Here is a 16,357-nt window from a genome sequence, read left to right as displayed (position 1 = left end):
ATGATAAATTATTAAGCAACAACTCACAGCCAAATAAATCGATAACACTAGTCTGCATTTTAAAAATTTTTGTCAGATGATTGTTGAAAGTAGGTGTTCTTGAATTAATTTTTTATGCTGATTCTATAAATAAGTACCGTTTTTATCTATCACGTCTGATTTTTACACAAAATAAGAAGCAATATTTTGACGATTTTCACTTTTGAGCCCACCAATATATTCTAACACCATTTCACACAAGGTGGGTTTTTAACCAAAACACATTTGAAAACAAAATACATTTAAAAATACTGCTCAGGACTTCTGTAATTTGTTTCGTGACTACCTTGTATAAAAAAAGGAGTCAAAAGTGTTCCATTAATTTTTAAACTTACTCTTCTTTGATTTCCTTGCAGATACTTGTATATAATGACTATCCCTCTTCAACATCCAAGTAGTCGGCCATCACAGGTGCTGAACTGTGCAGCTGGTACCGCCTCTCCATCTCCTTAATACATCGGTGAAAACGTTCACTGTGCTCTTCAGTACAATGTCCCAAATTTTTCGGATAGTAGTCGATAGTTGAGCGTAGAAAGTGCACTTTCACACTCATGTTACAACCTATCTTCTTCAAATTTCGCAATTTTTTCAACAATGGCCTTGTAATTAGGATCTTTGTTATTCCACAGAAAGTTCTCAGTAACTGGTCAGAAGGCAGTCATGCACCTTTTCTCTTTTCTTCATTATCTTCTCAGAATCCTCATCCTTCATCAATATCTTTGAGGACTAAAAAAAAATTCCAGCTTTTAATTTGTCTCGTACGGTGAAGGGAAATTTCTTGGAAAGGTGCTTGATGCAGGGTCCATCCTGTGGTAGAGCCTTTACAAATTACTTCATCAAGCCTAATTTTATTTGAAGGGTTGGAAGCAAGACTTTTTTTGTTCTACAAGCGGTTCGTGCAGGATACTTTTAGTTACAGGCACAAAATTTCTCCGCTCTGACCAAACTCATACGCTCCAGTGTCTTTGCCTTAACCGACTGTCCGATTCGCAAAGAAAGCAAGGCACTATTGTGAACCCAGCTTGTCCCAATAGTATCCTGATAACTTTGAAGCCACTGCAGATTAGCCAAGTGTATTCCACATACTGGATACTCGTTAAGATTATCTTCATGTTCTCATACGTCGCTTTCATTTGAATGAATGGGCCACAAGAACGGAACCATACACGTTTCCATTGTGCTGTAACACGCTTTCAGACTCCTCGTTGACGAATCTAGAAAAGGCTCCACTGAGAAGGATCACGTTTAGTGCCATGGAAGTGCATTACATCGTTTACGGTATTGCAGTAAAGCAATGTCTCGTTCTGTGAAAATAGATGAACTAATTCTTTCTCTCTACGTCTGAATGATGAGTCATTGTGTTCCTGGCTCCAGTACATTCTTACTTTTTAGCTGGGAGCCAAGTAGTTCCGTAGATTCCTTAAGAAACTTCAAATCTCGTACGTGAGCATTAAGTTCACTCTGAGAGAACAGTTGTGGAGCAGAGTCGCCTTCAGGCTCATGGACATCACTATCGTCTTCGGAAATTGCATCAACATCATTTTCTTTATCATCTTCTGTCACGTTCTCTGTACAGCAGCTGGAGGAAGAGGAGTAATCAGATCTTTTTCATGTGCATACTGGCCTAATGCCTGGATCAATGTTTGGATGCACAACTTATCTCTTTATTTTTCGAACTGCAGCCCCGTACATTAGCTACGCAGAAGTAAAAGTCATTAAGGTGAGTTTTAGGCTCCCTTCACAACACTGGCTTAATCTTTCCATACAACAGCGATAAACTGCCTCTGACGCCCATCCCTTGCCCTGCTCGCCAAGTTTCATTTTAAAATGGCTTGGTGAGCTTTTTACACAAAGTCTGCTTAGCCACTGTATTATTCCCAAAAATGGAATAAAAAATATTTATGTTCTCACACACTTGCGCGTTGATATTGTCGTAACTATCAACAGTAGGCAAAGAAATTTATTAATACCGTCTTAAATATACAGAATAATCACAATGTAGCATTGGTAATCCAAGCCTGTTAGATAAGCAACACTTTCAGCGTCACAACTAACAACTAGCATCAACAGGTGTAACAGCCTAAAGGTATACAGGCTCGTATTGACAAATTTCTCTCCAACAATACGCCTAACCTTCTGACACGGCAATATATCTCTAAAGTCAAACTGCGGCAAAACCGTACGTGATAGGAAAAACTGAAAACGGCGTAAAAAGTTGAGGTAGTATCACATATTAGTTTTCAGCCGTCTGATGCCACGCAGACTAGTGTAATCGTACACTTACGCACGCGCATGCACACACACACACACACACACACACACACACACACACAAACACACAGGCACACACACACACACACACACACACACACACACACACACACACACACACACACACACACATCTAAAACACTAACGATATACAACGTATCAATCAAGTTAACAGCCTGCATCTCGTGGTCGTGCGATAGCGTTCTCGCTTCCCACGCCCAGGTTCCCGGGTTCGATTCCCGGCGGGGTCAGGGATTTTTCTCTGCCTCGTGATGGCTGGATGTTGTGCGCTGTCCATAGGTTAGTTAGGTTTAAGTAGTTCTAAGTTCTAGGGGGCTGATGACCATCGATGTTGAGTCCCATAGTGCTCAGAGCCATTTGAACCATTTGAATCAAGTTAACAGTTGGTATCGGTATAGAAAACAAAACTTACTAACATAGCCAAGTGTGTAAACGGTTTGCATATTGGTTATCGAATGGTTGTAGCACTTCTTTAGAATAAAAAGAACCACACCTGAAGTGGAACACACCAACACACATTACAAGTAATAAAACGTACACTGAGATACAAAGTGCCACGTCCACGACTGTTTATCACCTACAGCTACAATGTCAAAATATGCAAGTTAAAAGTGCCACATCTAAGTGAAAAAGTGGACGTATTAGGAGGCAAGAATTCTTCAGAACAAGTTGAAGCAAAAGATGTATGACGAGGCATAAAAGACAATGATTCTGTTTCACACACACATAAATCCAAACCCATTAAGAGAAAAAATGGCGTAGACATAATTTTTATGAGCAGCCTAAAAGACAGACACCTTTTGACTGAAAAGGTGCTGGGAAAGATTGAAAACTTTAGTTACCTCTGTCTACGGTCCAGAGCACGATTCAGAGGGGCACATCAACATTCGTTTTGGCGAACCAGATGTCACACTGACATCCATGAGAAGAATGGTAATAAAATGTGTTCCCTCTACAGAGGTGATCACATACAGAATACCCGTCCAACTATTTTTGAGTACCGTTCGTCACTCCTCAGAGGGAGTTCCTGTTGGGGTTTTTTGAGAGGGTATTTCCAGTTCTGGGATTTTTCGTACAGACAAGAGAAACATCCACGAAACCCTTGGGAGACAGGGAACTATTTAAGTGCAATACTGTGGCACTAAAGCACAATTCAAAAAATTGAAAGTGTAGTGCATGTGAAGGTGTATTTGTTTCTGTATACGAAGAGTAAAGTCGGTAAGTTTTCCGATTTGTCTAGTATTTCTGATGATTATAGCCAGCGAATATTTATACGATTTATACTCTGCAATGTTATGAGTAACTACGAGAGCAGTAAGCTATTAACATTTTAATATCTAACAATTCTGTATTTACGAGAAATAAAAAAAAATTATAGAAAACAGAGGCAACTGTATGAACACCAAGAGTACTTACGAGAAATAAAGAAACCATTCGAGAAAATAGAGACAACTGTATTAACATCAATAGCTCAAATGGAAAGCCTGTACTAAGCAAAGAAGTGACAGCTGAAGGATGGAAGAATATGCACAGAAAAGAACGTTGAAGACAAAATCATAAAAAGAAAGGAGGGAGTAGATGAAGATGAGACTGGAAGTGTGATACGGCGAGTAGAATTCGGAAGGCACTGAAGGACCTAATTCAAAACAATTCACCAAGTCACTTGGAGCACACGACATTCCTTCAGAAGTACTAAGATCCTTGATAAAACCAATCATGACGTAACTGTTCCACCTGGCATGCAGGATATATGTGATAGAGAAAATATTCTCTGACTTCAAGAACAATGTAATAACAACAGCCGGCCGAAGTGGCCGTGCAGTTAAAGGCGCTGCAGTCTGGAACCGCAAGACCGCTACGGTCGCAGGTTCGAATCCTGCCTCGGGCATGGATGTTTGTGATGTCCTTAGGTTAGTTAGGTTTAACTGGTTCTAAGTTCTAGGGGACTAATGACCTCAGCAGTTGAGTCCCATAGTGCTCAGAGCCATTTAAACCATTTAATAACAACAGTACCGAAGAAAGCTGGTGCTTTCATATGTGCATGTTGCTGAAAAGTTAGTTCAATAAATCGTGATTGCTGTGTACTAACATTAATCTTCTACTGACGAATCGATTGACACATTGAAGCCGGACTGGGAGTGGATCGATTTAGATTACTGAGGAACAATATGGATCCTACGACTTGTCTTACAAGATGGGTTTAAAGCATACAAACCTATATTTATAGCATTTGTAGATTTATGGAAAACTTTTCATAATGTTGACTGAAATATGATCTTTGAAATAGTATCTGGAAGAAAATAGAATAAGCAGAAGGTTGTCTGCAACTTGTACCGAAATCAAACCACAAACACAAGAGTCGAGGGGCATGAAAGGAAGACAGTAAATGAGAAGGAAGTGTCACTAGAATTGTAACCTACCCCCCTTTATTATTCAATCTGAACAACGAGCATGCAGTGAAAGAAACCCGGGAGAAATTTTGAAATCGGATCGAAGTACATGGAGAATAAACGAAGATTTCTTGGTTTGCTGATGACATTGCATTTCTGTCAGAGACGGCAAAGAATTAGAAAGCTTGGTTGGATGGAGTGTATAGTGTCTTCGAAAGAGATTTTTAATGTGAATATGGGTAATGGAGTACAGAGGAATAAGTTAGGTGATTCTGAGGGAGTAAGCTTGGGAAATGAGACACTAAAAGGAGAAGATAGTTTTGTTGGTTTGGCTTTTCTGAAATACATTAACATCTGTAAGTGAATCTGAAACGAGGACGATAAATGGTACAGGCATGAGGAGAACAGAAATTTTTGAAATGTAGTGCTGCAAAAGAATACTGTAGATCAGGTAGGTGGATCGATAAACTAATTGTTATGTACTGAATGAAAACGGGGAGATTAGCAATTTATGGCAGTACTTGACTAAAAGTAGGGATAGATATTCTAGACATATGCTGAGGCAAAAATTAACTTAGTAAATGAGGTATATGTGTGGGAAAATTGTAGGTTTTGATTATCCTTGCCCATAACTACTAATTTAGTCCAGAAGGGGGTGAAAGTGTGTATTACAAGGACTCTGTAAACTGAATTCATATAGAGCCAAGGAGCGAGATGATGTGGTTGTTAACACACTGAAACCCGATTTAGGTGAAGTGCAGCACTAATCCCCATTCACCCATAGTGATTTTCGATTTACATGATTTCCCTAAATCGACTACTGAGAATGCCGCTATTGTTTTCTTGTAAAGGCTACAATTGATTATAGCCCCAATCCCTGTTCAGTCAAAGTCTGTACTTCAACGTACTGTCCTCGTTACCTACCTTCCAAGAACATGACACCTCCCTGAGAATTACTGGGAAGTTGGATTTACGAAGCTGTGCATGTTGGAGAGTTCTACGTACGACGTTTGCTGCCTGGACAACCCGTCTCGACTGGACAGACTGTGTGGACCCTCAAAAGTAAGGATTATTGTTTGTCCCAAATGGAGTCAAAATGTTCAGATTCGCTTAATTTGTATGCCACATTAGATGCTGTATTTAGTCCTGAATATACTTGGTACCACGCAGTTGAATTTGTAACATCGGAATTTTTATCTTCCAAGACAAGAATTTCCCACATTCATCAGGTTACATTCTTCACGTTGGAAAATTTGATTATTCATTACAGTGTTGACAGGTTGGAGTCAAGGTGCAACCAAAGATTCCAACGGTGAGGTAACAGGACACTCACTTAACATTATTCAACCTCCCTCAGTTTTGAAACTTCCTGGCAGATTAAAAATGTGTGCCGGACGAGACTCGAACTCGGGACCTTTGCCTTTCGCGGGCAAGTGCTCTACCAACTGAGCTACCCAAGCACGTCTCACGGCCCGTCCTCACAGCTTTACTTCTGCCAATACCTCGTCTCCTACCTTCCAAACTTTACAGAAGCTCTCCTGCGCACACTCCGCTGCAGAGTGAAAATCTCATTCTGGAAACATCCCCCAGGCTGTGACTCAGCCATGTCTCCGCAATATCCTTTCTTTCAGGAGTGCTAGTTGTGCATGGTTCGCAGGAGAGCTTCTGTAAAGTTTGGAAGGTAGGAGACGAGGTACTGGCAGAAATAAAGCTGTGAGGACGGGGCGTGAGTCGTGCTTCGGTAGCTCAGATGGTAGAGCACTTGCCCGCGCTAGGCAAAGGTCCCGAGTTCGAGTCTCGGTCGGGCACACAGTTTTAATCTGCCAGGAAGTTTCATATCAGCGCACACTCCGCTGCAGAGTGAAAATCTCATTCCCTCAATTTCCTTCGCCACTTGCTTCTCGTCCTAGCGGTAGGTTACCTGAGGTCTACAGTGAACGCCACGCATCATCCACGTACCAACAGAAACATGAGTCGTCTGAACAGGTTACAAGTATCTGTTTCTCATCATCTACTGCTGCTGTAATGGAGCAAATTCGTCATGTAGTGTGGGCAAGGTTCTGTAGCCAGGAAAGTTGCTACGAAGAGTAACGCGTTACAAATTCTTCCAAATTGTTAGTTGTCAGAAAGGTACACTGTTGACGTATTACACAGCTTTGTACTTTGCACGGAATGAAATAATTGAGCCTTGACATAAAAGTAAGTACTCGGTCGTCCGCCGCCACAACCGTGTTTCGGACGCAGTTGCAACGTAAATTCCTTCTAGACCCACACTGGAAGATCTCTTACAGCCTTAGCCTCTAAATCAGGACTGTACTCGTTGACACGCTTGAGAAATTCATCCCCTATTTCAGTGGCTGATATTGACACGACGGATATTTAGGACCTCCTTTTGCCACTCCACCATATCGCTATTGCGTCCTTATTCTAGACGGAGAAGACAGGGGTACTCTGCAACATGTTCGGGGATTTTTGGATGAGTAGTGAACAATCCTCAGTAGCTGCTACCAATTCGACCACATTCCGTCAAACACACTGATGCCTGAAGTTCGTATTTAGTACTACATGGTTAAATCTGTGAAAAGTACACGGAAATAACGCTGGAACATTTCCTTCCGATGCACAGCGTTCTCCATTCCGGCTGCACTTGCATGTGGGCGGAGAACTGCAAGGGTGGGGGTCGTTTGAAATCAATCGCACAGCCCAATGGCAGAGAACAGTTAGCGTCAATCACAGTCCGAAAAGCCGAAGGCTGAATAGAAAAATCGCGATTACCAATTAAAATCAGCACCTTTAATTTCATTATGGAAAGTTATGGATGTGCATCGTGGCTGCTAATCAAAATGCAAATAGAAAAAAGATGGTGTATTTGTGATACGCAAACGTCGAGAGCAGTCTCATCATTTCTGTGGGACAGCTGTGACACACTCAGCCTCCCGACTCTCATAATATGAAATGCGATTCCGTGACAATTGCGGTGAAAGATTATAATTGGCTGTGTCGAAAAAACCGCCCTCTGTCAATTAAAACGCAATACCTACGTCGCTGAAAGCCTGTTTCTGGCACATCGCTTGCTATCACAAACTGAAACGTGCGGATCAGTGGTCTTCAAATGAATAATTAATTTCATAGCATCCACCATTTGGACTGTTATTTACGGCCCGAGAAACATTTACCAACGTTTATGAAGTGACTAACGGATGACCATCGCTCAGTTTGTTCAAATAACTAACGGGAATGTAAGCGCTTGCACCATTGCAAAACCAAAGATGAGCGACGTTAGAAGTTATCAGTTGTGAAAATTACTAAACAACGGGTTTTTTAGTCTTGATTATGTCCATCTATTTCTTTTAATTTCTTATTTTTTTAACAATGGGAAGAGCAGGGTTCCACGCAGAATTTGATCAAAACCGTTCATCTCTATTTACAAAGTTACGAGCTAATTTAATCTCAACAGCTTCCTAATAACACTATCTCTACAGCTAGAAGTGCATGGTAGAATCTCGGTGCTGTTATATTCCATAGGATAATCGGTGCCAAGACAGTGTTCTGTAATTGCTAATTTTCTCGGCTGTTGTAAGCGTGTGTGACGCTTATCGTAAGTACACAGGTCCTTCACGGGCCTGACAGTCTGACTAATACATGGCATGTTACAGTTGTAAGGAATACGATAGATTTCCGTCTTCCACAAACCAAGATCATTCGAAACGGAATCTAAAAGGATCATAACCTTGGATGAAGATCGGAAACTACACTTCAAATCATATTTCCGCAAAATACGACCAGTCATGTTGGTTATGATCCCTGCGTAAGGCAGGAAGGCTGTAGACCTTGGTGCCAACTCGGTATTATCATCACTCATCCGGTGGACGGCTGGTTGACAGCGCAACGCACGTCTGAATCTGTGGAATACCTACTAAAAAGAAACAAAAATAATTTTAAAAATCCACATACGACTTTTCAGCCATCTGGCACACAGATTTATGTTCACCCGGAATCTAAAAGGCGCATGCTGCTGGTCTACTACACTGTGCTACAACGCTACATCACAAATTTTGTAATTTATAATTCTAGATTTGTAATTCTAGACTACACTACACTATACAACACTAGAATACACTACCCTTCTATACTTGGTATCAGAACGAAACTGGATTTACTCATTTATCTGGATAGATTGCCCCTGGTGTGCTGAGGCGCACAGATCAGGTTTCACAGGAACTTTAGTATGGTGCTACTCAACGTTGAAGACATTGAGAGATGGCTGTCACGTTCTCAGTAAATCCTTCCTGGTCTCCCGAAGGCCTTGGTGCCTCCGGAAGGTTGTTGTAGGTTAATGCTCTGCCTTCGTGCGTCTAGTTGTCGTGATGCATTGCCTCTTCTTGGATGTCTCACAGTCATGTAGGTTTTCAGCTGATAAGCTGATATTTTGGCTGTCAGCAAGTTCAGTTTGTGTCAAAGCTCCTAATTCCTCAGGTGTACTGCCAAAGACGTCCCTTTACTGGTCTGTAACAATTTGTCTACTGGCATACTCACAGGTGATGTGGTCTGGAGTACCGATTATTGAGAAACTACCTGCAATATGGACCATATCCCGACAGGTTGTGAACAGCTCCGTCGGTCGAAAGGAAACATGACATTCTAGATCTCTCCTTTACGTTAGGAAGGAACTGGTAGGTTCTCCTCTCTGTTCCTGAACTGTCCCAAAAATCTTTCCATTCTTTACAAACACATGCCCTTATTTGCTTATTTGAGTGGCTTTTGTACCCAGCATCTCTGAAGCGTAGAGGCTTGTATCGACCTTCTTTTGGGTAGGAGTCATGCTACAGGAGTCGTACTCTTTGGTTTCTGGCTGTTCGCGTCGTCTAGGTAGTGCGCGGCGACGGCAGGAGTGTTGTGGCGAGTACTGGCGGCTAGAGCAAGAATGGACGCCAAGTCAGAAGAGACACGCACTGCTTCTCGGTACGGCCGGGAAGTTGAATTTGGCATTTGCTTGGCCATAGTGTGTTGTGCCCAGCCGCAAGGTGGTCCTGCTGTAGTGTCTTCTTGAGCGTTGCAATCCTATGGACGATGGTTTGGTGCCGCCTTCACCTTGGACAGTGAGTTACTTCTTGGCTAACTGGAAAGTCAAGTGTTTCGTATTGAAAAGCTGGCGTAGTGTATGTGGGTAAAATCTCACTCCATGCTTTGCAATTGCGTCTGCTTTTACTTGTGGCGGTGTTCATTTTGTGCTGTAGAAAATGCCTTTTAAGCTGTTGTATGAAGTTCGAGCCTCGATATGTTGTATGTTACCACCTTGCTATTAAAAAAAGAAAAGGGGAAAAACATTGGCTAATTTCCTTGTGAGTATTATTTAAGCTGCCTGTTGAGCTGGCGTAAACTTGATTTTTACGTGGAAGGATCTCTTTCTATGATACTGAGAGTAAATTGTGTGCTAACATATTTCCTTTCTTTCTAATATTAAACCTTTTGCGTGTTTAAATTGTTGTACTTTGAACGCCGAGAGTCGTTGTGTGCTGGGGCACGGTCTGATTGCGGTGTCTGACTTTCTGGGCATGTACTTATTTGTACTCATCAGTGTATTGGGTGCAGGAAAGCAGGTTGAAAAATCGAAGCAATTTTGGTATTATATGTGGCACGCCTCTATGGGCCTTTGGCTATTTAAATGCTGCTTATTTTAATTTCGATGTTTTAGCTCCTCTGATGGCTAATGATAATTCGTAGCGCTAATATTATTAGAGGTGTTTGCTTTGAATAGCACAGGGTGTTTAATTATCTGTTACATGAAATTGCTCTCATTGGTTTGTTGTGTCGCTAAGGCAATGAATTTTGAAATACACTACTGTTATGTATATTATCTGCTGATAATTGTCATTAATAGGTGATTCAAGAAGCAGGTTGTACTTAGCCCCACCCTGATTCATACACCGAGCCACGCTGTGTAGCCGCGCGGTCTCAGGCGCCTTGTCACGGTCCGTGCGGCTCCCGCCGTCGGAGGTTCGAGAACTCCCTCAGGCATGGTTGTGTGGGTTGTCCATAGTGTAACTTAGTTTAAGCTAGATTAAGTAGTGTGTAGGCTTAGGGACTGCAGTTTGGTCCCATAATACCTTATCACAAATTTCCAATTTCCATACACTGAAGCAACAAAGAAAGAGGTATAGGCATGCATATTCAAATACAGAGATATGTAAACAGGCAGAATACGGTGCTACGGTCGGCAACGCCTATATAAGACAACAAGGTTATGGCGCAGTTGTTTGGTCGGTTACTGCTGCTACAATGGCAGGTTATCAAGATTTAAGTGAGTTGGATGTGGTGTTATAGTGACGTATGAGCAGTAGGACAAAGTATCTCTGAGGTAGCAATGAAGTAGGGATTTTCCCGTGCGACCATTCCACGAATATAAAGTGACTATCAGGAATCCGGTAAAACATCAAATCTCCGACATCGCTGCGGCCAGAAAAAGGTCCTACAAGAACGGGACCAACGACGACTGAAGAGAATCTTTCAACGTATCAGAGGTGGAACACTTCCGCAAATTGCTGCAGATTTCAATGCTGGGCCATCAACAAGTGTCAGCGTGCGAGAAAACACAGCGTGAGATTAGCAGACGAGACAAAAAGTAGGAAACAGGAATAGGAAGACATAAGAAAAGCATAGAGAAGGAGGTTATGCCGATGATAAAAAATAAAGCTTTAAAAGATAAACGAGAAGCCAATCGATTAAAACTTTGAAAGGTATTTTGATTAAGTTTTTGCTTTAAACTTATGTTTGCTAATACATCAAAAAATAGCAGACCCCTTCTTTCGTTAAGCGAATATTTTATGCAAGTTAATTATTGAAAAGTTGAAATCGATATTACAACTGTGAGCATTAGAGAGTCTGTGATAATCCTAAAATGCCCTCCAGAACAAGGCCCTTGTGTTAGTTGTCGTTTTCTTCGTCTGGTCTTTTGCGAAACGTCGTGTGTATACGTATCGCGTGACTGATGGTGATAAGTGCTTGTATAGTGTAGTGTCGTATTTTTTTTATGAACGTGTGTATAATGAAAAGCAGGACGAGGGTGAGAGTGTTAGCACATAGTCTAACAACGTTGAAAGGCTCCATGGGCCTGTCTCGTACGTAAGTTCTACATTCGACTGACGGATCACCACCAACAGTGTGAATTGCCCTTATTCCAAAACACATTGCGAACTGGTTTGGAGTTTAACGCAGTTCATTATGCTGCTATTCTGGGCCCAAAATTAGCGATGAAACTTTGTACTACGACGAGTATTCAACCATGTTAGCTGACGCTTCCGTCGCTTCTTGGGAGAACAACACAATAATAAATGAAAATCACTATATTGCGCATGTTCTGCAGGATTAATTTATTCAGTTAACCGGTATTAGAGGTTTAATTTATTCAATTTAATCGGTATTCGGCTCAGAAGGCCATCATCAGACTTTAAACCTGTAGAACATACGCAATGTAGTGCTTTTAATCAATAAAGAGTATTCAACCCGTTGTCTCAGATTGATCTATCGTCTGTTGGAAGCGTGGGAGGGGTTGGTGGGAGGGGGAGGAGATATAGGAGGACGAAGGGTGAACTTCAATGGGAGAAACGAAAGCTGTGAGATACTCGTCACTCTGGAACAACTACCCTGTAAAATACTGCGAAAATGAGAGAAAATGGTCTAACGGAGCTTGAATGTGGCTCCCTATGATGATATTTTATGTGAAGACTACACTGCCGTGTTATGTGAAATGGTAATGACTGCGGAAGGAGAGTGTAAAGCTAGGTGAAAATCCATATCAACTGTCAAGGCAGTATGAAGGGAAAGATAAAACTTTAACTTTTGGATTCATTATTAAAAGAAAAGAACTTCTTCATTTCAAGGAAGTCTCAGGCTTAAATTTTCATCTTAGTCCCATTATCAGAATATTACTAGAGATGAATATAAACTTCCTACCAGGAGAAGAGTTGTTTGTGACGAGGAGTAGTGCAAGAAAGGTGTAGGTAGTATGTATTGTACACTAGTTTGGTCTAACCGAGTTTTAGTATCCTATTCAGATTTCGCACATTCACGTCGTAGAAACTGACAACAAAGTTGTGGCTCATAACAGTATTTAACGACCCTTGAATGATATTGCCACAAAAACAGCAGCTAAGCTGGACAAGGAAGGGGAAAGGGAACCGCCATGGCCCGTTAGAAGAACATGTCCATCAATCCCCATAAAGTGATATCATCACCTCGGAGCTCTAAATCAGGATGTCCCTACCGTACCGAGTCTCCGAAGCATTCCTCCACGATACTACTTCGGTGCTTTAACTATCCCCTTCAACAACTTTCATCACGACACTTTTATTGTGTCCTGAAGTCAACGCAGTTCAGAACCAAGTATATTTGAGAGCCTCAGTTTATCTCCTCTCATAATCAGATTTATCAGTGTTTCCTTCACGTATTCAACCCATAACGGAACTCCTCTGTTTATCGTGCATTTTCTTTTTACCGATTCCCGACAAACCTGCCTCAAAATTCGACTGCTTTTCCGACAGTTCAGATTCCACTGCAAGATAGCTTTCCGTTCCAGACTAGTGAACACTACAAAACCCTTTTTGTAATGATAAAGCTATCATACTATTTACACAAAATGAAAAAAAAACATCAATTTCTAAACCCAATGAAATAGTTTGAAGACCCACGTTTATTAAATCACTGTTATGTCACTTGAAAAAAAGGTGAAAGTATTATCTTTTCTTGAATCGCACTAATTAATTAGTTTCAATGTTGTAAGATCACATTAAATATTTCCACACTTATTGCGAAATAGTTAAACGTGCCCTGTGAACATTTGTTTACTAACTGATGGTAAAACCTCCAAAACAGTTTGCTTCGATGCTACTGTAACATCATTATCATAAGCAGCGTTGTCATAAACAACAGCTACCAAATATTTGTCGCGTAGGGGATGGGAGCACACAGTTACTACTTAGAGAAAGTTTAAAAGTTCAATAAAATCAGGCAATACAATTAAATGCATGTCATTATTACTTCTACAAAATTCAGAAGCAAAAATATCAAAGGCACACACGGAGGGTCACGAGAAATCAGATACATGCTGTTCGCCCTTAGTTGTTATCCAATTATAATCTGACAAGCCCAAAACTGTTAAACGAAAGAATAAACGCAACAAAAAATTTTTAAGTCGGAGTTTCATTCAAGAATTAATGTGCTGTCTTTATAGAAGTCGAAGGCACGCAGTTCAGAATTTGCCAAGGAGTCTCTTAACCCATAAATGGCATCTTCCGTCAAATTCAATGCATTCACGCAAGTACGAAAATATTCTACATTTGAAATAATAATACTGATCTTGAATGATAGAAAGAACGATGTATACAGTCCACAAGCCTAATTTTAAAGATGACATATCCCACAAATGCCAAATTTTCGCAGTAATTAATATTAGTTCATGCATATATTTGCAAGATGTAAAATAAATTCAGTTAAAGAAGTTATTACAATACATTATTAACGAGAAGCAGACTTTCTACTCAATAACCCGTAAATATCTCTTGTCTGTCAACGTAGATAAATGTATGTTGTTTCTCACCGCGTAGTTCTTTCGACAGCCCTACAGTGGGAGAAATAAATATCAGCTTCCGTAAAGAGAACGCTAAGGCAAGGCGACTTTGTAGCACTCAATCGTAAATATTCGTTTAGTAACTGAAGGTAAAACAAATTTCCTCTCCTGAATTTGGCCAGCTACAAGATGTGCAGTGGCTGTGTACAGTTCTAGTTTGGCAGGTGTTATCGATGAGTGTTTTAAAACCCTCTGACGTATATTATGCAGTTAAGGATTGTTAATTAACATTTGTTCGCTAGAGAGACAGGTGAGCTTGGAAACCACAGTACTCAACTCTATAAAATATGCTTTACTTAGAAATATGTTACACTTTTCCTCTTGTTTGACAAGCATTACACACAAACGTCCTCTCTACATGCAGTCGACAGTCACATATGTTGAACAGTTTCAGTATATTTAAGAGATAGCAACTACAGAGGACAAATAATTTGTCAGCGCCTGTGAAAAAGCACAGATTATTTTCAGTCCGAGACTGGATAACGTCACAGGGCTTTTCTAGGCAACTGTGGCTACAACTGCGTCTTCTTTTACTTGACTTAACTATGAAGAATCTGACATAGTTAGTCGGTGTCTCTTTACAAAGATAATGAGTATTATTTTATGCGATTTACATCGAACGTGAAGAAGATAAGGAAAATTTTAAGGAAAATGAAAACGATTTTCTTATTGTTCTTTTCAATAAGTATGACAAAAATTATCAGTATCATTAATTATGTGAGAAAACATATAAACAGACACAAGTCAGCCTACTTCAGTAACGAAGTCGAAAGTGTAAAAGAATAACAAATAAGTTTCTATCTCCAGAAAATAGAGAATATACATCATTGAGCTTATCCATCATACATGATTCCTTCTTTGATATTTTGTTATGTTACTTGACGATAGAAATACACCCCCTACCGAAGATTACACGGTTAAATTACAATATCGTCTGACATATATAACATTTACTTTTAATGCATTTTTCAATACCTAGTACTGACTCAAGAGCAAATGTAGCCTAAGGACTATGACAGCCACTAATACAAGAACATCAGGAAATTCTCAACAACAGCTAGATTAAAGGTCCGGAATTCTTTGATTAGATGTCTGGAAATATTGATCACAACATAATGCAAATTAAGGTATCGTAAGACCAACCTAACGGACTACGCCATCTAGGAGAGACATTATGCGCAGAACACTACGTCAACGATAACTCATCCTCTTTACAACCTCGCGGGAAAAGTACAAACATTGCTACGTATGTCGTCAACATAATGAAAAAAAATTATTAGTCAATGACAAATCGTATAGCCTAGTCCTGCCCAGATAATTGTAAGAACAGTATTAACCAAGTGTGTCACATACATTGTAGACTACGTTTGTGTAAGAGTATTAGGACAATCGAGCCCAAAAACATCTGTTACACGGCTATATAATTATAAATAAACATACCTGCAAGTGATTCTACACTCCGAAGAGCATTTTTCAAGATGAACATATTGTAGTTAAAGTCATAATTGAGGTCCTCCACGAGTTCGCGCATCTCCATTTTCGATGATCGTTGGGCCTTCCGTTTTCGCAGTTAATATCTTGCCGTGAAACCATGAAACAGCAAAGGTGGAAAGTGCATCGAATTTAAATGTATTGCGTTCGTAGAGATGCATCACAAATAACAGTTTACAAAATGTACATTTTCTTCGTGACAGTCACATTTGTTATGGATTTTACAATGAAGAAAGTGTTTTCTTCATTGTGTTATTTACTGCGGGACATTAAGAAAGTCGTAGAAAATTTTCAACACCCTGAACTTAATCTCCTTTCAATTGTTTACTGTTGCTGACGCCCTGACGTCTGAGACTACGAATAAAACATGTAATGTGGCTTGTCTAACAATATCTTTGACAGCACAGTTTATTTCTTAGCATCCGTGGGTAGCGCTCAATGATCTCTATAGACTCCGTCTGTACTGCCTGGATACCGATCTTCAGCCGTCTAAATGTGCCGGTCAACGATGCTGGTATTT

At 40.4% G+C, this 16,357-nt stretch overlaps 1 protein-coding gene across 1 annotated transcript in view; it reads right to left on the bottom strand.

Annotated features, from left to right (window-relative positions):
- LOC124620177 overlaps window positions 1-15,877 on the bottom strand; it is a 68,472-nt gene extending 52,595 nt beyond the window's left edge. Inside the window, exons 1-2 of the mRNA XM_047146847.1 lie at window positions 15,803-15,877; window positions 6,443-6,466 (exon numbers count right to left, since the gene is read on the bottom strand). Of these exons, the coding sequence (XP_047002803.1) occupies window positions 6,443-6,466; window positions 15,803-15,877 (99 nt within the window). The remainder of the gene's footprint in view (window positions 1-6,442; window positions 6,467-15,802) is intronic.
- Window positions 15,878-16,357: the final 480 nt, after the last annotated feature.

This window comes from Schistocerca americana, chromosome 6, assembly GCF_021461395.2.
Source record: "Schistocerca americana isolate TAMUIC-IGC-003095 chromosome 6, iqSchAmer2.1, whole genome shotgun sequence".
Taxonomy (NCBI): domain Eukaryota; kingdom Metazoa; phylum Arthropoda; class Insecta; order Orthoptera; family Acrididae; genus Schistocerca; species Schistocerca americana.
The sequence above is the reverse complement of the archived record's forward strand: the minus strand, read 5'-3'. Positions and strand labels throughout refer to the sequence as shown.